Below are 23,197 nucleotides of genomic sequence, written 5' to 3' on the forward strand. Positions count from 1 at the left end.
GCATTATTTAATTCCACAACTAGCCCGTTTGTTAATAATGAGAACCTAAACTCTTCTTTAATAAGACGATGAGCAACTTACCACATTGCAAGAATTTTAATAGCTTCTGTGAACGCTTTGTTTCCGGGCCACATCATTTCTGGATAACATTCCCTCTTACCCCCTGCGCTCCCCCGATTGTGGTCGGGATATAACCGAGAAATAATTAAGTATTGAAAATTAATTTATATTAGACGATACAGTAAGACGGGAATTAAAGCTTCGCAAAATTTCTGGCGCGATAACTTTAGAAAGTGCAATAATCGATTTTCAATCAATTAATTTAGTTAGTAATATGTCGATTAACCATTGTGAGACAGAAATGTTCCAAAATTGTCAAAGAAATTCGGGATTTTCAATAAAGTACTTGTATTTATGACGTTATAAAACTTTGGAAATATCGGATTACGAGTTATTTCTTGTAGTAACTATGAGATTTTGGGTCAATGCAGCTATCATTATTGATTGTTGCTGAATATTTTTTTTGGTGTAAATTGGTTTAAAACATTCTCCATAAATCAGAATCATTTAAATTAAATTTTTTCTTGTACGTTTTGTATTCATTTTAGAATTAATTGTAAAAAATCCCAAATAATGAAGTATAAAAAATTGTTTATTGCCTCTGGAAAATGGGTCAACTTTGTATTTTTAAAGAACAAGAGTTGTAGTAAATTTTATTCTTAACAATATAGCTGTCTTTCATTTCTGCTCTCAGATGCGTCAATATCGAGAAAAATACGAAAATATGAACATTTGAGAAATTTGTTGCTTTTTCAATTTATTAATGGGTGCCACTCGGGAAACGGAGCATGTTAGAATAAAACTTTTAAAGCAAAAGTTGTAGTAAATTTTATTCTTAACAATATTGCTCTCTTCCATTTTTACTCTCACATGCGTCAATATCGAGAACAATACGAAAATATGAAAATTGGATAGATTTATTGCTTTTTCTAGTTGTTCATGGTAATACTCAGGAAACGGAGCATATTACAAAAATACTTTTGAAACAGTAGTTATTGCAAACTTTATTCTTAACAGTATTGTTCTCTTGCGTTGTTGGTCTTAGATCCGTCAGTATCAAGAAAAATACGAAAATACGTAAATGGATGAATTTGTTGCTTTTTCAAGTTGCTCATGGTAATACTCGGTGAACGGAGTATGTTATAAAAAAACATTTAGAACAAAAGTTGTAGCAACGGTGATTCTTAACAATATTGTTCTCTTGCACTTTTTCTCTCAGATGCGTCAATATCGAGAAAATGCGAAAATATGAATATTAGATGAATTTGTTGTTTTCTCAAGTTGTTAATGGTACGTACCATTCGGGAAACGGAGCATGCTATAATAAAACTTTTAGAATAAAAGTTGTAGCAAATTTTATTCTTAACAATATTGCTCTCTTCCATTTTTACTCTCACATGCGTCAATATCGAGAACAATACGAAAATATGAAAATTGGATAGATTTATTGCTTTTTCTAGTTGTTCATGGTAATACTCAGGAAATGGAGCATATTACAAAAATACTTTTGAAACAGTAGTTATTGCAAACTTTATTCTTAACAGTATTGTTCTCTTGCATTGTTGCTCTTAGATCCGTCAGTATCAAGAAAAATACGAAAATACGTAAATGGATGAATTTGTTGCTTTTTCAAGTTGCTCATGGTAATACTCGGTGAACGGAGTATGTTATAAAAAAACATTTAGAACAAAAGTTGTAGCAACGGTGATTCTTAACAATACTGTTCTCTTGCACTTTTTCTCTCAGATGCGTCAATATCGAGAAAATGCGAAAATATGAATATTAGATGAATTTGTTGTTTTCTCAAGTTGTTAATGGTACGTACCATTCGGGAAACGGAGCATGCTATAATAAAACTTTTAGAATAAAAGTTGTAGCAAATTTTATTCTTAACAATATTGCTCTCTTGCACTTTTGCTCTCAGATGCGTTAATATAGTGAAAAATACGAAAATATGAATATTGGAGATGAATTTGTTGCTTTTTCAAGCTGTTAATGGTAAGTAACACATGAGAAACGAAGCATGTTATAAAAAAACTTTTAAAACAAAAGTTATAGCAACTTTGATTCTTAACAATATTGCTCTTTTGCACTTTTGCTCTCAGATGCGTCAATATAGTGAAAAATACGAAAGTATTGTTGTTAATGGTGCCACTAGGGAAACGAAGCATGTTATAAAAAAACTTTTAGAACAATAATTGTAGCAAATTTTATGGTTAACAATATTGCTCTGTTTTACTTTTGCTCTTAGATGCATCAATATCAAGAAAAATACGAAAATATGAATATTGGATGAATTTGATGCTTTTTCAAGTTATTCATGGTAACACTCTGCGAACGAAGCATGTTATAAAAAAACTTTTAAAACAAAAGTTGTAGCAACTTTGATTCTTAACAGTATTGCTCTCTTTCATTTTTGCTCTCAGATGCGTCAATATCAAGAAAAATACGAAAATATGAAAATTGAATGAATGTGTTGTTAATGGTAACACTTTGGATGCAATAAAAAAACATTTGGAACAAAGTTGTCGCAAATTTTATTCGTAATAATAATGTTGCTTCTTTCACTTCATTTATATATTAACGTCATATATCGGTAGACTATCCTCTATATCTGTTGATCTACCGATAAATCAGTAGGGTTGGCAACGTGGTCGAGTAAAATACAGCCCTGGTTCGTATCTTGCCACTTTGTTTGATGCAATGATAAGTTACATTATTTTTAATCGCAAATGTACTCCAAAACCGGACGCATATTTCGAGATTTTAAGAAATTTCCGGTTAAAAACTCACCTTGTGTAATCTTATAATAAATCTTCAACTTTGAGTACCGTAATAAGAACACGTCCGAGATAACTCTATCTCATCTATCCGGTAAAATTCATTCAAATCATTATTAAAAATGATCTAACACTTTCGTTGAAGGTTAAAAAGTCTGTTTTAATGAAAATGTTTTTATTTAATTTTACGCCCCACTCTTAATTATAAGTGACCATCAGCACTAAATAAACTTTATTTGTGCCTTGATACAAAAATAACTTTCTAATTCCTTTTGAATATAAAAAATGAAATATTTCCGCCAAAAAAAATGATTACATGGTATTATATGATTAAAAATAATTAGTAATGCTTAAAAAAGTGTTGTAATATTTCGCCACATGAAACTTTATTACATTTTTTTAATAATCATCTTGACATTAATTTTAACCTTCGTACTTTATCGGTGTATAAATTGAAATCGTGGTCACTTATCGAAGCCAGTATAAACAGGATGAGTTCGTTTAAAAGATTTTAAGAGCCTACAAAATAAGTTGAACTGTCATCATGAAGTTCCTACTGTTAGTTTTAATAGTTTGCGGTGTTTTTAACGTATACAAAACCGCAAAAATTCTTGCGGTGTTACCAGCACCTTCTTACAGTCATTACGTAACCGGCTCAGTGTTAGCTACAGAATTAGCAAGAAGAGGTCACGAAGTGACTGTGGTTTCAACGTTTAAACCAACAACGGTTCCTTTCGGTAATTATAAGTTTGTTGAAGTAAAGGGGATAAAAGATTTTTTGAAGAGAGAAGAGAATATTCTTCACTATTTCGAATTTGATAACTATAACAAACCATTTATAAGTTACGTTGTTCATAAATTTGCTTATAATGTAATAGAATTTTTTTTTAATGACGAAAATGTTAAAGAATTTATAAAATCCGGTGGACATTACGATGTCGTTTTTGTTGACGAATTTTTTAATGAAGCTCTTTATGGATTTTGTAATTTATTTAAAGCTGCATGTGTGAACTTGTGTTCGGTGAGCCCAACAATATGGTGTAACAGACCGACTGGAAATATTGGTATGGCTTCTTATTCATCGGGAATGGGTACGAATTATTCACCGAAAATGTCATTTTTTCAACGACTACACAATTTATTTTTATTTATCGCCGAAGAATTCATTTATCATGGCTATCATATACCAAAAATGGAAAAACTTTTACACAAAAGCTTCCCGAATTCACCGCCTTTATACGATTTAATTTATAATATTTCAATGGTTTTTGTTAATTCTCATCCGGCGATGAACGCACCACTTCCTTTAACACCGAATATGATTGAATTAGCCGGAATGCATTTAGATCGCATGAAAAATGAGAAAATTCCGGACGATATCCAATCCTTTTTAGATAAACATAACGAAGGAGTTGTGTATTTTGCTTTGGGCTCGAACGCTAAAAGTAAAGATTTTCCGAAACGCGTTCTCAAAGAGCTTATGAATGGATTTAAAAAATGGGGAAAACCTATTTTATGGAAATTTGAAGATGAACTTCCTGAAAAGCTTGAAAACGTTAAAATCGCATCTTGGTTACCACAAACAAGCGTTTTAGGTATTTTTTTTAATTTATATTATTAAATATTTTTATTTAAGGTTTAATCAACCCGATACCTGGTTTTCCGCTTACCATGAAAATTCTACAGGAGGATGCTCTAAAATTCCTCTTACAAACTTCTAGGACTTGTAAAGTGTTACACCATTAACAACTTGAAAAAGCAACAAATTCATCCAATTTCCATATTTTTGTATTTTTTTCGATATTGATGAATCTGAGAGCAAAAATGAAAGAGAGCAATATTGTTATGAATCAAAATTGCTGCAGCTTTTGTTCTTAAAGTTTTTTATGATATGCTTCGTTTTCCGCGTGGTACATTAAATATTTGAAAAAACAAAATTTATCTAATTTGTATATGTTCGTATTTTTCTCGATTTTGACAGATCTGAGAGCAAAAGTGCAAGAGAGTAATATTGTTAGGAATTTAAGTGCCACAACTTTTGTTCTAAAAGTTTTTTTATAACATGCTCCGTTTCTCGAGTGGTACCATTAAGAACTTGAAAAAGCAACAAATTCATTTAATTTCATACTTTCGTATTTTTCTCGACATTAACGCATCTGAGAGCAAAAGTGCAAGAGAGCAATATTGTTAAGAATCAAAGTTGCTACAACTTTTGTTCTAAAAGTTTTGTTACAATATGCTTCGTTTCCCCGAGTGGTACCATTAACAACTTGAAAAAGCAATATATTCATCCAATATTCATATTTTCGTATTTTTCTTGATATTGACGCATCTAAGAGCAATAGTGCAAGAGAACAATATTATTAGGAATAAAATTTGCTATAACTATTGTTCCAAAAGTTTTTTTTTGTAATACGCTCCGTTTCCCAAGTGGTACCATTAACAACTTGAAAAACGACAAATTCATCCAATTTCCATATTTTTGTACTTTTCTCGATATTGACAAATCTGAGACCAAAAGTGCAAGAGAGCAATATTGTTAAGAATAAAATTTGCTGCAACTTTTGTTCTAAAAGTTTTTTTGTAACATGCTCCGTTTCCCGAGTGGTACCATTAAGAACTTAAAAAGCAACAAATTCATCCAATTTCCATACTTTCGTATTTTTCTCAATATTGACGCACCTGAGAGCAAAAGTGCAAGAGAGCAATATTGTTATGAATCAAAATTGCTACAGCTTTTGTTCTTAAAGTTTTTTTATGATATGCTTCGTTTTCCGCGTGGTACATTAAATATTTGAAAAAACAAAATTTATCTAATTTGTATATGTTCGTATTTTTCTCGATTTTGACAGATCTGAGAGCAAAAGTGCAAGAGAGTAATATTGTTAGGAATTTAAGTTGCCACAACTTTTGTTCTAAAAGTTTTTTTAAAGCATGCTCCGTTTCTCGAGTGGTACCATTAAGAACTTGAAAAAGCAACAAATTCATTTAATTTCATACTTTCGTATTTTTCTCGACATTGACGCATCTGAGAGCAAAAGTGCAAGAGAGCAATATTGTTAAGAATCAAAGAGGCTACAACTTTTGTTCTAAAAGTTTTGTTATAATATGCTTCGTTTTTCCAAGTGGCACCATTAACAACTTGAAAAAGCAACAAATTCATCCAATATTCATGTTTTCGTATTTTTCTTGATATTGACGCATCTAAGAGCAATAGTGCAAGAGAACAATATTATTAGGAATAAAATTTGCTATAACTATTGTTCCAAATTTTTTTTTGTAACACGCTCCGTTTCCCAAGTGGTACCATTAACAACTTGAAAAACGACAAATTCATCCAATTTCCATATTTTTGTACTTTTCTCGATATTGACAAATCTGAGACCAAAAGTGCAAGAGAGCAATATTGTTAAGAATCAAAATTGCTACAACTTTTGTTTCAAAAGTTTTTTTTGTAATACGCTCCGTTTCCCAAGTGGTACCATTAACAACTTGAAAAAGGAACAAATTCATTCAATATTCATATTTTCATATTTTTCACGATTTTGACACATCTGAGAGCAAAACTGAAAGAGAGCAACATTGTTAAGAATAAAATTTGCTACAACTTTTGTTCTAAAAGTTTTTGTTTCTTCTCGCTGTTCTTGTATTTATGTATGGAAGTAGCTAAGTGTACATTTTCTTCTATGTTCGTTTTAAGTAGTATTTTGATGTTTCAGTTTGCGTTGAAAATGTTTGATTGATGTCGATTTTGAACGTAATTGAAATTTAGTCTTTTACAATTTCCACGCGATATTATCCACGTGGATAAATTGTGTCATTGTTTTTATTTATATTTATTTTTAATTAAAATGTTGTAGCACATAAAAACGTTATTGCTTTTATAACGCACGGTGGACGTTTGAGTATCATAGAATCTTTATATTACGGGGTACCGATGATTGGAATCCCTATTTTTGCTGAACAACCCCACAATATAGCTGAAATGGTTTATTACAAGTACGGAATTGGATTAGATTTAAACACATTCACCGCTGAAGATTTGTACAACTCTCTTCATGAAATAACCACTAATTCAAAGTAAGTTAAAAAAAATCGATTAGAAAATTATAAACATTTTTTGGAATAATTTCAAAGGTTTTCCGAAGAAGCTGAAATGCGATCGAAAATTATGCAAAAGAAAAATGCTTTAGACGAGGCGGTTTATTGGATCGAACATCTTGTCGAATTTAAAGGTGGTTCTTATTTGAGAACTGCGGGCGTTGATTTACCTTGGTATCAATTTTGGATGGTCGACGTGATTGGATTTTGTGTCGTTTGCGGTTTTGTTTTAATAACGATCGTTATATTTTCAATTTTAAAATGTTTGAAATGTTTAAAACGTAAACCGCTTTTTTATATTAATAATGAAAGTATTAGTATTGATAAAAAGAAAAAATAATAATCCTTTATAATTATTATTATTATTTGGCGAATATTTGCAGCTTTTTTATTGGCGCCTCTCGCATCTCAACCGTCAGCAGTCCTTATCATTCCAATCATCTTCACCCAGTCCTCTCCTCTTCATCTCCTGGACAATTTTTTTTCCGTTTTAGTTCCAAACATTAAGTGGGATTCTCTTTTTACTCATTTGGCGTAGATGTCCATACCATTTTAGTTGTAGTATTAGTCCAGCATAGTTATGCCGCAGCATTTTCTCCAAAACATCATCTCTGCTGCTAGCAGTCTTCGAGTTGTGTCCTTGTTTTTCAACCATACTTCTGACCCATACGTCATTAATGGTTCTATAATGGCCCTAAAAATATTGTTGTCTCCTACCCATATTCCCATCTGGTTGCATTTCCTTTCCCAATGTTTTAGGATTGAGTGGATATAGATCTTGAATATTGTGGGAGAAAGGCAGCATCCCTGTTTGACACCTTTTGTAGAAGAGAAAGCATCAGTTGTGGGCTTTCCTATCTGCCGCGTTATCCCTGTATAACGCTTTCACAGCATGGATGTAAATTCTGTTGATGCCTGCATCTGTTAGGGCAATTCATAATTTCTGAATTTTTCACAGATCTATATATATAATATGTATTTCCCTTCCTTTTGACAGCTTCTTTTCAACTAGTGTCTAAGCGTGAATAAATTATCTCTTTCTGTTTCTAATCCTTTATAATTAAAATTTAAATTGTGAAATTGAGTGAAAAAGAAGTTCACTCTGTATATTTCGTTAAACTTCGTAATCTCGCTCCAATCGATTTCTCTAATAATAAAATTGTTTTCATAACTCAAATCTGTACTTGCAACCGTATTATCTACACTTTTCAATTGTTATTACATTATTATATTAATATTAAATTGAATTGATTCTGTTTCTATTCGTGAAACTATAACTTGCGGTTTAGTTGCGGTTCTCGTTAATAGATACATAACATGCACGTATCATAAATCCACGTTACAATCAGAGATTTTTGTCTTAGGACGTTTAAACCCGATAAGCCATTTCATAAATAAAAATGAAAATAGTCGTCGGCCTGACATTATATTATTACAGTTACGTTACATAGCGGGAGGTAAAAATATACCGCTCCTTACGTTGCTTTTGTTTCCATATTTCCACATAAAACATGTTTTAGAAAATAATATACCATGAGAATCATGAATTATTAATTAACATTTACCATATTCTAGAATAATAGGATCGCCTTTTTCTCGGTAATTTTCATGTGGTTTTAATGTTTTTCGGTAAAAACCTCATTACGGGATTTCGATAATTTAATTAATTTATTATGAGTATTTTCAATGTTAATTGAAATGAAATGATTTCATTTTATTACTTTTTATTAATACGTGTGTAATAAATTTATAAAGTTAATTTAGAATTAAAATTCATGTAATCATAATTTGTAGTAACTTTTATTAGTATTGTGTTGGTAATAAAGATAAATATAGATGTCAAATTAATTAACACTTTCTTTTATATATTTTTTATACAGTTTTTTTTTGTACTTTTATTTCATATCGCAACACCAAGCAGAGGTAGGAATTTTTTGACTAAAGTTGGCAGAAATGTTTACGTTTTAAAAAGTAGTAATTGATTAAAATTTTCATTCATATCATCGTTTTATCCTTGAAATACTAATATTTTAAAAGTATTAACCCCCCGTATTTAGCATTTCGTAGAAAGGATAACCACACTTTAAATAACATTCTTATAAATTTACATAGAATTTTGATTATGTGTATGTTTAGAAATTGTATAGCGTTAATAATACCAACACCTTTGAAAATTTTCCAAAGTGTTAATAAAAGTGTCCTCTTTCCAATGAACCAACCCGTTTTGAAAAATAACTTTTAGTTTTTGAGAATACAATATTTGAAGTTAATAAGATAATTAATTAAGATAATTTTCAAAATTCGCTATAAAATTAATTTCTTGAAGGATCCTTGTAGAAATATCACCAATAAAATTATTAATTATCGTATCCTCTTTTTAATGCAAAAAACCGTTTTGAAAAATCACTTTTAGTTCTTGAGAAATACATTTTTGAAATAATCGACATTTTTCGACTTTTGCAATTTTCGCCGATTAAATTTTAAAACTTCGTATAAAATCCATTTCTTGGAATATGCATATGAAAATTTCCCAAAATGTTAATAAAAGTGTCATCTTTCCAATGAACCAACCCGTTTTGAAAAATAATTTTTAGTTTTTGAGAAAACAATATTTGAAGTTTTGATAAAATTTACGATGTTGCAATTTTCATCGATAATTTTCAAAATTCGCTATAAAATTAATTTCTTGAAGGATCCTTGTGGAAATATCACCAATTATTAATTAAAGTATCCTCTTTTTAATGCAAAAAGCCATTTTGAAAAATCACATTTAGTTCTTGAGAAACACATTTTTGAAATAATCGACAATTTTTCGAATTTTGCAATTTTTGCCGATTAAGTTTTAACAATTCGTATAAAATCCATTTCTTGGAATATGAGTATGAAAATTTCCCAAAGTGTTAATAAAAGTGTTCTCTTTCCAATTAACCAGTCCGTTTTGAAAAATAACTTTTGGTTTTTGAGAAAACAATGTTTGAAGTTTTGAAATAATTTTCGATGTTGCAATTTTCATCGATAATTTTCGAAAATTCGCTATAAAGTAATTTCTTGAAGGATCCTTGTAGAAATATCACCAATTATTAATTAAATATCCTCTTTTTAATGCAAAAAGCCGTTTTGAAAAATCACATTTAGTTCTTGAGAAATAAATTGTTGAAATAATCGACAATTTTTCGAATATTACAATTTTCGCTGATTAAGTTTTAAAAATTCATATAAAATCCATTTCTTGGAATATGAGTATGAAAATTTCCCAAAATGTTAATAAAAGTGTCCTCTTTCCAATGAACCAACCCGTTTTGAAAAATAACTTTTAGTTTTTGAGAAAATCTTGTTTGAAGTTTTGATAAAATTTTCGATGTTGCAATTTTCATCGATAATTTTCAAAGTCGCTATAAAATTAATTTCTTGAAGGATCCTTGTGGAAATATCACCAATTATTAATTAAAGTATCCTCTTTTTAATGCAAAAAGCCGTTTTAAAAAATCACTTTTAGTTTTTGAGAAAACAACATTTTCTACTTTCTTATTAATTTCATGTTTATTCAAATATCGCAATAATGTTTCAATGTAGGGTATCACTTCAGAAATGCACCAGAAATTATAAACATAATGACCGGATAAATATTCCGGTATCCGGCTTTTCGCAAAATCACCATCCGTTCCATCACCACCTTTAAGTGATGTTTAACTACAGTGTGTTAATTAATTATCGTACCCAACGTCATCATTGCAAGTATGCAACCAATATCACAGTATTGGTATTGCAATAGGCGATTTGCGATATTGGTTGCATCCTTGCAATGATGATTTGTGACAATGATGTACTTAGTTTCTTGCAAAGAGATAGTCTTATCAAATCTTGTTTTTAGAAAAACTTAAGATTTAAGTCGTAAATGAAATGAAATACGTTATAAACTAAAGCTTTTTGGTAATTTTCTTAAAATTTCTAACTTATAATTCTTATTTTTTTCTAATTTAACTTTATAGAAAAAAAAGACAAGTTGTTGAAAGACAAGGAAAGGTCGATACTTCTCCTTGGGATCCCGGAGAGAAATAGGGAGAGACGACGTCGTAGAACGCCCGCCCGGATCGCAATAGTACGGCCCGGAGCCGGGGCCACCGCTCAGAAAGGGAAACAGAGGGAGAGAGAGAGAGCTGTGAGGGTGGCGTCCCGGCGCGGCACGGTGCGGCGCGCTGCCCCCGTGACAAGTGTATCCCCCTACCCGAGGCTCCACCCGACCCCCAACCCAACCCCATCCAACCCCCGCCTGACAACTTTTTATGCCGAACCTTAAAGCCGAACGGTTCAACCATCCTCAATGTTTAAAGGCGATAGAACACGTTAAATACTAGTTTTCCATCCTTGTTCGTTTCATTTTCAAAGGAATCTTCTATCGATTCTCTTTTCGACACCCTCTTTATGATAGCGCAAAGGGTAAAAGGTGTTTTTCTTCATTCAAGAAAAAAAAATGAAAAGGATTCAAAAAATAGACAGCTTCTTATTCTATTTTCAGTTTTTTTTAGTTGTTATTATTTTTCAAACGAAGTTCTTAACACTAAGTACACTTTTTTGGCACTTTTCAACAATTATACTTTCTTTAATTCTACTTTATTTTACTCTAAAACAACATTTTTTATACATTCTTTTTTGCTGTTCCATAAAAGTACATAAACTTTTTGTTTGATAAAGTTTTTTTAAGAACTACAACGTAATTTGTGGGTTTAATTCGAAATGTTCGCCGTTAATATAAAAAAATTGTGGTTTATGAGCTAATCATTGAATCATCTCACAGGTTATTGTGACCAAACCCCATAGTTCAAAGTGTTGTACGGGATGTTCTCCAAAATATTTTTGGAATATTTTAAATATATTATATTTTGAAACAAAACCTTCACCAATTATAAAGTAATAATTGTAATTAATTAAATAATTTTTATCTCAAAAACTAAGAAATATTTTCAAAAACGGTTTGGACCACTAAATAGGGAAAGCTTTCTTTTATCTACTCAATAAGTTTCAAATCAATTCATAAATAAATCGATTTTATATGAATTTTTAAAGTTTAAAGAGAAAAATTGTTGAATTAAAAATCGGGATTGAACTTTAAGAATATTTTTCTCAGGAACCAAAAGGGATTTTTAAAAACGGTTGCTTTCATTAAAAAGAGGATTAATTTTTGTGTTAAAAATTGGGAAAATTAAAAAAATTTAATAAAAAATTGGTTTTTTACGATTTTTTGAAACAAAACCTTCACCAATTATAACGTAATAATTGTAATAAATTAAATAATTTTTATCTCAAAAACTAAGAAATATTTTCAAAAACGGTTTGGGCCATTAAATAGGGAAAGCTTTCTTTTATCTACTCAAAAAGCTTCGAATCAATTCATAAATAAATCGATTTTATATGAATTTTTAAATTTGAAAGAGAAAATTTGAAAACGGTCGCTTTCATTAAAAAGGGGATTAATTTTTGTATTAAAAATTGAAAAAATTAAAAAAATTTAATAAAATATTGATTTTATATGAATTTTTAAATTTGAAAGAGAAAAATTGTTGAATTAAAAATCGGGATTGAACTTTAAGAATTTTTTTCTCAAGAACCAAAAGGAATTTTTAAAAACGGTCGCTTTCATTAAAAAGAGGATTAATTTTTGTGTTAAAAATTGAAAAAATTAAAAAAATTTATTAAAAAATTGATTTTATATGATTTTTTGAAACAAAACCTTCACCAATTATAAAGTAAATAATTGTAATAAATTGAATAATTTTTATCTAAAAAACTAAGAAATATTTTCAAAAACGGTTTGGACCACCAAATAGGGAAAGCTTTCTTTTATCTACTCAATAAGTTTCGAATCAATTCATAAATAAATCCATTTTATGTGAATTTTTAAAGTTGAAAGAGAAAAATTGTTGAATTAAAAATCGGGATTGAACTTTAAGAAATTTTTCTCAAGAACCAAAAGGAATTTTTTAAAACGGTCGCTTTCATTAAAAAGGGGATTAATTTTTGTATTAAAAATTGAAAAAATTAAAAAAATTTAATAAAATATTGATTTTATATGAATTTTTAAATTTGAAAGAGAAAAATTGTTGAATTAAAAATCGGGATTGAACTTTAAGAATATTTTTCTCAGGAACCAAAAGGAATTTTTAAAAACGGTTGGTTTCATTAAAAAGAGGATTAATTTTTGTGTTAAAAATTGGGAAAATTAAAAAAATTTAATAAAAAATTGATTTTTTACGATTTTTTGTAACAAAACCTCTACCAATTATAAAGTAATAATTGTAATAAATTAAATAATTTTTATCTCAAAAACAAAGAAATATTTTCAAAAACGGTTTGGACCACCAAATAGGGAAAGCTTTCTTTTATCTACTCAAAAAGTTTCGAATCAATTCATAAATAAATCGATTTTATATGAATTTTTAAAGTTGAAAGAGAAAAATGGTTGAGTTAAAAATCGGGATTGAACTTTAAGAATTTTTTTCTCAAGAACTAAAAGGAAATTTTAAAAACGGTCGCTTTCTTTAAAAAGAGGATTAATTTTTGTGTTAGAAATTGAAAAAATTAAAAAAATTTAATAAAAAATTGATTTTATATGATTTTTTGAAACAAAACCTTCACCAATTATAAAGTAAATAATTGTAATAAATTGAATAATTTTTATCTAAAAAACTAAGAAATATTTTCAAAAACGGTTTGGACCACCAAATAGGGAAAGCTTTCTTTTATTTACTCAATAAGTTTCGAATCAATTCATAAATAAATCGATTTTATATGAATTTTTAAAGTTGAAAGAGAAAAATGGTTGAATTAAAAATCGGGATTGAACTTTAAGAATTTTTTTCTCGAGAACCAAAAGGAATTTTTAAAAACGGTCGCTTTCATTAAAAAGAGGATTAATTTTTGTGTTAAAAATTGAAAAAATTAAATAAAAAATTGATTTTTTACGATTTTTTGAAACAAAACCTTCACCAATTATAACGTAATAATTGTAATAAATTAAATAATTTTTATCTCAAAAACTAAGAAATATTTTCAAAAACGGTTTGGACCACCAAATAGGGAAAGCTTTCTTTTATCTACTCAATAAGTTTCGAATCAATTCATAAATAAATCGATTTTATATGAATTTTTAAAGTTGAAAGAGAAAAATTGTTGAATTAAAAATCGGGATTGAACTTTAAGAATTTTTATCTCAAGAACCAAAAGAAATTTTTAAAAACGGTCGCTTTCATTAAAAAGAAGATTAATTTTTGTATTAAAAATTGAAAAAATTAAAAAAATTTAATAAAATATTGATTTTATATGATTTTTTGAAACAAAACCTTCACCAATTATAATTAATAATACCCAAACAATTTTGAATAATTAATTGATATTGTTATTCTGACTATACATATATCTTATATCTATTTTGTTATTTCATGAACATGAAGATAATTTACTCTATCGGGTATCGATAGAGAAATTTTTAAAAAAGAATATTAATTAAAATTTAAAAGTTTAAAAATATACAGTTTGCCCCCAACTTCTAAACATTCTAAATTCCTCTAAAAGTTTTTAAACAACCTAAATATCCTACACGTTTTATTTTAACACAAATATCTTATTATGCCACTAATTTACGGTTTTTCTTTAAAGCATTTTCAAAATTCCTTTTCAAATATATTATCCTTCGTAACTAAAATTGTATCTTTATGATCCCTACAGTTTAATAATCTATAATGTTTCTAGATCATGTTTTAAGAAAATTTGATATATTTAAAATTGGGATTTTTTTCTCAAAATCCGAGGGGTATTAACAAGAACGTCGAGACAAGTGTCGAACGTTTTCACTTCCCCTATCAAAAGAAATTTCATCAAAACCTGTAGGTCACAGGTCGTGGTCTCCCCTTGTAAGATAAATTATATTAAATGGTTATTATTTGTTTCAATTAAAATTATGTATTTTAAGGCATTAATTATACAAATTTTGTAACAAAAATTACCAAAGTAGTGAAAAGTGATCTTTTAGTTCAGTTTTTAGAAGTCATAAGCATTCTTTTTTGGCGAAACGAATACCGTAAAAACGTGTGGGAAACCTGGTGTTAGATCTTCGTTGTCGTTTCCTGGGACGTCTTTTAAACCCGATATACCTTCGACAAAAGGCCAGGCCTATAATTTTCGTCCACCCGTTGTTCAACTGGACCATCGTCGAAGGCCCTAGCGGCCCCTTTCATTATGTTCACGTCGTAACTATGCAGACCTAGAACCTCTCTCTACCTTCCAGGAATTTCTTCTATATAGCTTCCATTTCTCTCACTCTTGTCCCCTCTATTCCCTATTCATCTTCGTCGTTCTGTACCTGCAAGAGGAGGCGAACCCCGGTTTGTTGGTGTTTCCCGACGGGATTTATTGGGAAGGAATGCTGTAAAACGCGTCTCTCCCCCGAACCGGATTCTATTTCTTGTGTGCGTTTATTAGTTTTACCTGCGTTTTTATATATACTTTTTTCGTTCAGTTAAAGCAAAACAAAAAAGAAGTTGATTGAGCAATTTCTTTGTAAAAAGTAAAGTGGTGTTGTAAAATTTTCTTGTATTCAAGGTTGTAACATTATTAAAGAATAACTCTCTGTGAAAAGTTATTTTGTTCAATAAACCATATTAGGTTCTTATATAACTTAATCGTCGATTTATTGTGCGGCGGTTACGAGCCAATATTTTCCTGTAATTGCCACCGAATCAAAAGACAATAAAATCTCGTACATAAGGTTAAGGTTATTGTAGTTAATAAAATCGTTTCTTAATCGTCACAACAATTCAATATTATTTAATTTTTAATTTAACAACTTGAGTTAGCTTTATTTCGAGCGATATAAGCAACAGGATGCTAAGAAGTGCTGGTTCAAGTGCTATTGTGAACTCGGCTATTAAATAATTACGCTCTGCTTTAGAATTCAGGGATTTTTGTTTTAGTCTCGTCAGACAGTTTGCTTATCAAAAGTCCACTCTTTATCGGCCCGGCGACTCCACGGCGTCAATTCGATCTCCTTTTTTATATACATTCATTCGTAAATACGGCCACAAATATCATACACACAAAGACTCAAACTTGAACAGATAAAACGACAAAAAAGATAACCGTTTTAGATAAGAAAAGAGAAAGAATAGATTTAGATATAAATTTTAAATATAGAATTTCCTTGAAGATTTATATATTTTTTTTTTGTTTAAAAAATTAATTGAATGAATTCGTCTTTTACTACAATTTTCTTATTATAAATAAATACAGCAATAATATTGTATCTTATAAGGTTATTTTTTTACTGTTTTTTAAACAACAGGTTGTTCTTATGCATTTAGTTAAATATATGTTGCGGAGCAGAAAGTTTATAATTACACTGATAGACAAGGTTTCTCTCACTCATAGATTATGAGCCACTATGTTTTTACCGTATTTTCCGCTAATACTACTGTAATTGTAGTCGAATTGCATCAAATTTTCATTTAAAACAGTGTTAATATGTAAGTTTAGCATATATGTATAACCTAATCGTTGTTAGTTTCGCAACATGCGAAGTAAGTGTATCAAGTACATCATCATTCATCCTAACAGTTTTTGATACTCTCAAAAGTCAACGACGAAATTTCACTGAAATCATCAAGGTAAGGATTGGGAATCTGGTATATGTTATATGAGATGCGTAAAGAATCAAGCCAATCAGCAAAAAGACGTGATGATTTAGACAAAACTTGTAGACCACGTATTTGATTGCTACTTTTGCTGTTTTGCGTCAAAACATGCAACGAGCACTCTTTCCTAGTTCTGATTTACTTATACCTGGAGTGCCAAATCAGACAACTGACGCTGCACATGATGCCATGCGCATGATGCCACCTTCATGTAGTGCAATTCCAGAAAAAAGAGAAGGAACCTCATTTACTAACTCAAGCTGATCTTAATGATTTGGTTCGCGACTTAAATTTGTAAAAAAAGTAGTCTGAACTGTTGGAATCTAGATTGAAAGAATAGAATTTGCTTCATCGAGATATTAAGATGTGTCGCTTTCGTAAACCCATGATTTGGGCAGAACTTGTAGACCACCTATTTGATTACTACTTTTGCCTGGTATCAAAACATACTGTGAAATATACAAATGTACGTTCTGTAACAGGAGGACTCCCTCCTAGTGTTGATTTACTTATACCTCCAGTGCCAAATCAGACAACAAACGCTGCTCATGATAACATCGATTTACCATCGTATAGTGCAATTGCAGAAAAAAAGAGAAGGAACCTCATTTACTAACTCAAGCTGATCTTAATGATTTGGTTCGCGACTTAAATTTGTAAAAAAAGTAGTCTGAACTGTTGGAATCTAGATTGAAAGAATAGAATTTGCTTCATCTAGATATTAAGGTGTGTCGCTTTCCTAGCCATGACGAAGAACTAAAAAAATCTAATCACATAAAGAAAATTTAGTTTATTGCAATGATATTGCTTCGGTCATAAACGTGATAGATAATAAATTTGAACCATAAGATTGGAGTTTGTTTATAGACTCGACAAACCAGATTAAAAGCACGACATAACTCGAATATTTCAGGAAAATACAAACGAGGAGTGTCATAAAAAGTAAACGAAATTTCCATTCATAAAAAATTGATAAGCAAAATCTCCAATAAATATGCTGTAATCCCTTTAAGATAAAAATACCTCGACTTTTAAGTGTCTAAAATAGTAAGTGGTTGAATGTAATAAGTGTTTGTTTTTATGGTTTTCAATTATATTTTTTTCAAAATCACTGAAATATACCAAACTGTAAAGGATTTGTAATTAAATTAAACTGATAAATTGATAAGCGACGTGAAGGCAAATCATAAGTTGCAGTGCCATAAGAAAAGCGCTCTATAAAAACGGCCTACCTGTGAGAAAACCACGTAAAAAGATCTAAATATCAAAGGCAAATCAACAAAAACGTGTATGGAATTTGCAAAAAGTGCCAAAAATAGTAATCCAGATTTTTACAAAAACCTAAATTAATTTTTCGTTAATAAAGTACGCAAATTTGAAATGTCTCCATGCAGTCCTTTCTTATAGCTGATTTTAGATTCTGGTTTTAAGGCAACATCTTCTACGTCATCATCACCATATTAACAGAATGAACTCGGTTCAGGCATTGGTTTGATTATACTATCAACTAGATCATCGTTGATTATGTGTACAAATTATTGAGCCTCCTGAGATGCAGATATCCTGCTTTCATGTCAACTTTTAGGTGCTTTGCTTCTTCTTTTGCTCACTTCGCCCATCTATCGTCAACCATTTTAGCTGGTCACTAATTGCGTAGGTTTTTTTGCTAAATCTTTGTAGACTTCTGCATATTGATTTAAGCATTTACGAAAGTCTCGCTGAAATCGGAGAGCTCAATCAACAATTCTGTCATATTGTTTGAAACGGTTACCCAATTTTCTTCCCAATTCAAATCCTACGCTTATGATTCTTGCTGTGAACGCAACTGGTTCAGATTGCTGTTCATATTAATCATTGTCTTCATCATGTTTGTTTGTTTCATGAATCATGTTAATTAAATCATCTTCATTCAGTTCTTCATCAGCTATTATTTCTGCCTCAGCTAAATCTTCAAAACCTTCTCCTCCTATTATGGTATGGGTCAACTCATTGATCTGCAAATATTCATATCGGCAACATCCAGCAGCTTTCCAGGATGCGTTGATCATTGATTGTTTGATCTGAGTGTATTTATTTCTGCCATAAATATCCAATTGTAACGAATCTATTTATATGAATCGTATTAATAAAAATAAATAGTGATAAAATTGTTTTTTTGATCAACCATCTTCGCACAGTCTGTATTTATTAAATTTATATATTTTTTAATGTATTATTACAGCGCTGTAAGTACAAGGTCGCGAAATGAGGACGTGAAAAAAAGTGACTTAAAATGTAAGGGTTTCAATCTCGGTATTATTTTATAAATTTAAATTACAAGATACGTTCGTGTATAAATCCTGTTGGTAATTGACTGTATTCAAATGAATATTAATTACGTATTAACTTGGTGAGTATTAAGTATAAGGTACCAATTTCATATTATTTTATTTATTTACATGTCATTTCGTTTATTTATTTTTAGCTTGTTAAAAAGTAATCACTTACAATTTCACTAACAACTTATTAATCACTAATTAATTAACACTTTATAGAATAAGTTTCATTTGTGACGAATTTTGTAATTTCTTTAACAAGTATTTAATTAGTCACAACTTTTTCAAATTGGTACAACATTAATAAATATTGGTGATTAAGTAGAATTAATTAACACCTAATTTGTATCCATACAAATTAATTCTTCAATTTATTTTTAACTTAATATAAAAAAATAAAATTTTAAAAAATGTAGGAAAAAAAAGAACACACACACAAAAGCTGTTTTCTCTTGGGCGATTCTCAGTTTGAAAGTAGAAAGGAAAATTCCTTCCAAAAGATTTCCATGCTTTCTAAAAAGAGTGTATAAATCCAGTCTTTTTAAATCGAGTAAATCAAGTATTATTTTATTCAAAGTAATTCAAGGAGGAAATCTTTTCAATGTGCAAAAACATTTCTTAAACAACTTTATGAAATCTTATAACTTTTAGAAAATACAAGTGGCGATAATGAACAGCTTACTGTTTGGAACAAAAAAAAAATTTAAATTACCTTTTATTTTACATAAATCGATCTAACCGCTGACATTGATTAAAAATATAGAAAGTGCAACAGACAACAATCCAAGGTTTGTTCTTCTTCGACCGCGACAACCTTGAGAGGGATAAAAACAATTACCGTGAGGTTCAATTTCAATCGAAGGATTTCTTATTATCTCATTTTTTGCTTTCTTTTTTTGAGTTTGTCTTAAAATTAATAAAAATATCTTCAAAATTTAATAGATTATTAGATTTATTTTATAAAAATTCTTTTTTGTAATCCCAACTCTGCAATATAAAAGAATTAATTTCTTTTGATAAAAACTTCTGTTGTTATGAGTCCTAATTGAATTTAAAAAGTTTTTATTATTATTATACTTTTAATTGAAAAAAGCAAATGGAATTGAAATTCTTTAGGTAGTTGGGAAATTTTTAACGATATCATTTTCTTTTTACATTTTAATGCTTTATAATATCAAAGTAAACATTTACGAAAACTTGTTCTTGTTTTCGTTCTTGTTATCATCGATATGTTTCAACCATGTCTTGGATAAATCAAGATATGTGTGCTCAGAAACTAAAAACTTATACCTGATAATGATCTAGAATTTCATAGATACATGGTCAAATCGAAACTCATGGCTGCGTTTTTTAAAAAGCGATGCCACTCGCATTCCACAAAATCACCAATGAGGGCAACGAAATTCACCAAATATATCTACGGAAGCGTTATTTATGTTTGTGCTGGGAGATTTAATACAATATTGTGAAAAAAGTTCACAAACAGCATTTCCCGTGATACTCATTATTACAAAAGGCAAAACAGCAATGCTAACCGAATAATAAAACAATTCGTGTAATATGTGCTGAGGTGGAATTCAAAATGTTCTGGACTACATTTGTTCCCGTTTATGCCCCCTAATTTCATAAATTCGTAAATGGAGATGTGTTGGATCCCAGCAAAATTCTTTTAGGCAGACTCCAAAAGCTGGTTTCGGAAATATTAATAATGAAATTACTAGAGTTCACAGAATGTCGTAAAATTTCAAAAATATGCATACAAAACAGCTCATAGAATGCACAAAGATTTTTAGTGCTTGGTGCTAAAATTATTGCCAATCGAGTTGTATTTCCTTAGTTCGTCTACAATGAGCTTGTGTGTATATTTCGTATATATCGATTGGCAAACCGATAACAAGAAAATTCTTGCGTGTTACTATGTTCAATTTTTGCTTAATGTACAATATACCTCACCTATTGAATATGCCAAAGCTATCCGCACCCAGAAAGTAGCAGCGATTGTTCTAGTAATACCATCCACAGATAAGTGCAAGAAAAGCTCTGCAAATGAATCCTGGTCGAGCTATGAAATTAAACAAATTCGTAGTTAATGATTATTTCAAAAAAGTAAGAAACATATTGATGAAGAATGATGTTATGACAAAACTTGAAATAATCTATAATACTGATGAGAAAGGGTGCCTGGTCACAGTTCAACATCAGCAAACTATTTTAGCAAGGCAAGATGCAAAAGGAGTCCTAGTTGCATCTAAGCATGTAAAAAATATAGAGATTGTTACATACGGCAATGGTATTAGTACTGTATTCCACCTAATTATCTCCAAAGACCAGTGTTTGAAGCCAGAATGGGTGAAATATAAGCCGCCTGGAACAAAGAATGCCATGAGCGGCATGGGCCATATGACAACACCTATAATCAAGTGATTTGAACACTTTGCCCGATATAAGGCAGATTAAGTGCTAATATTTGATGGAGCGTCATCTCATCGAGATGCAAACATCGCAAATGCTGCTGATAAATATTACGTTATATTACCTTTCAAAGAATACAACCCAAACCCAACCCAACCCAACCTAACCCAAACTCAACCCAACCCAACTTAACCTAAACCCAACCCAACCCATGAGTTGCGATCCATGGAGTCCAGTTTGGACAACGGGAGATATTCTTGCGGATTGGTTATAAAATTGTTTTGTACCAGAGGTAGGACATTATCTGAAAAATATCAATATTGCATTTAATATTTTGTTGTTGATAGACAATGCGCTAGGCCATCTAGCTAACCGATTACAAAGCTTAAGTAAAAACTTGAAGATTGAATTTTTGGCTCCTAACACAACATTTAAACCAAGGCTAATTATACCTAACCTTACTATATAACTTTTAAGAAGTTGCTAGATAATTTGGACAGCGAATTGAAAAAATCTACATTGAATTGTTGCTGAAGTTGCTAATCAGTTATTGCTGATTAGAGTGGAACAACCTAGAGTGTTGTCTTAGGTATGAGAAAGGTTGAAGAATTAGCGAGAAATGTGTCAACTGATAATTTTGTTTAAAAACGTTGACCTAGTTAGAGAATCAAAAAAAGAACTTTTACACTGTTAAGTACAATTCGAAATCATAAATTGGAGCGTCCTCGAGAACTGGTCATCACGCAGAGGAAAATGTATTCAATAAAATTTATGGTCTAAAGGTTCGTTACCTATGTACAATAAAAATTCAATTTGTGAAGATGTAAAGAAGAAGCTACATATCATTGACTATGATTGAACATAAGACAGGTATAGACACTGTAGACCAGCTTCTCTGAACATATACTGCCAAAGGTAATAAAAGAAGATGCATTGAATATGTACGTTATATAGATTCTTCTATATGAAACTAAAAAATTAATAAAGTTACAAAAGACAACCATTTTTCAAGGAGCTAGGTAAAGAATTTATTAATTTATTTGCTTGATTGTCACAAAAGCGTTTTTAAAGAAACCAAAGCTCGAAACAAGGAATATATTGGAAATGCCCCAAGAATTCTGACAGAAAATATTCAATGATAGTATGTATGTATTTAAATCAAAACTAGAACTAACACTAGCACTATCACTAGAACTAACACTAGACCTAGAACAAGAAAATTATACTTCGAACTTGTTTCTGAAGAAGGTTTCAACATGACATCCGAACCGTTAAACATTTTTTCATAAAACGTTAATATAGAACAGAAGGTTAATTTCTTTATGTCTGAAATTTGGGGCCATGGTACGCCAAAAATGGATTCCCTTAAGTACGCAAGGTTGGGACACTCACAAACAATATAACTTACTTCTGGTCATCCATTTTACACCCTCTACAGAGAGGTGTGTTCGCCAGCTTCATATAGACCATATGCTTCAAGTCACTTTTTGATTTTCCCAAGGACTGAGTTAATATCTACTGCAGTCTCATCCTATCTATCGTAAAAAGCTCGATGGGAGATGGAGTTGATCAGGTTTGATGTTGTATTCAATGATATATAAAGGTTGCATTGAATGTAAACGCAAGGATTAATTGTTATATCATCATTTTATCACTATTTTTCAATAGCCATAAATTAAACATTCACAGTGAAACTTAAAACTTCTAACAAGTATTACCATGGCTCCTACATAAGAATATGGAGTCACTATTGAGACATTGGTGTCATAAGTCACTAAACTTTTGGTAATTTAAAAATTATGAAACAATTTAATGTAAAAAACTTTAAAATTTTAAGTTTGGTTAA

At 30.1% G+C, this 23,197-nt stretch overlaps 1 protein-coding gene across 1 annotated transcript; it reads left to right on the forward strand.

The window, feature by feature from the left end:
- The first annotated feature begins 3,055 nt into the window (after nt 1–3,055).
- LOC111423873 (UDP-glucosyltransferase 2-like) lies at nt 3,056–8,793 on the forward strand. The gene is made up of 3 exons (XM_071198150.1): nt 3,056–4,435; nt 6,701–6,920; nt 6,978–8,793. The coding sequence occupies exons 1-3, from the start codon at nt 3,385–3,387 to the stop codon at nt 7,279–7,281; spliced, it is 1,575 nt and encodes a 524-aa protein (XP_071054251.1). The 5' UTR covers nt 3,056–3,384; the 3' UTR covers nt 7,282–8,793.
- The last annotated feature ends 14,404 nt before the right edge of the window (nt 8,794–23,197 follow it).

This window comes from Onthophagus taurus, chromosome 7 (genome assembly GCF_036711975.1).
Source record: "Onthophagus taurus isolate NC chromosome 7, IU_Otau_3.0, whole genome shotgun sequence".
Taxonomy (NCBI): Eukaryota; Metazoa; Arthropoda; class Insecta; order Coleoptera; family Scarabaeidae; genus Onthophagus; species Onthophagus taurus.

What these genes read in the sequence shown, in the direction of transcription:
- LOC111423873 (XM_071198150.1), top strand. Translation starts at nt 3,385, where the DNA reads ATGAAGTTCCTACTGTTAGTTTTAATAGTTTGCGGTGTTTTTAACGTA. An exon ending in ACCACAAACAAGCGTTTTAG is followed by an intron (nt 4,436 to 6,700) that starts GTATTTTTTTTA and finishes AAAATGTTGTAG; the next exon opens with CACATAAAAACGTTATTGCT. An exon ending in GAAATAACCACTAATTCAAA is followed by an intron (nt 6,921 to 6,977) that starts GTAAGTTAAAAA and finishes ATAATTTCAAAG; the next exon opens with GTTTTCCGAAGAAGCTGAAA.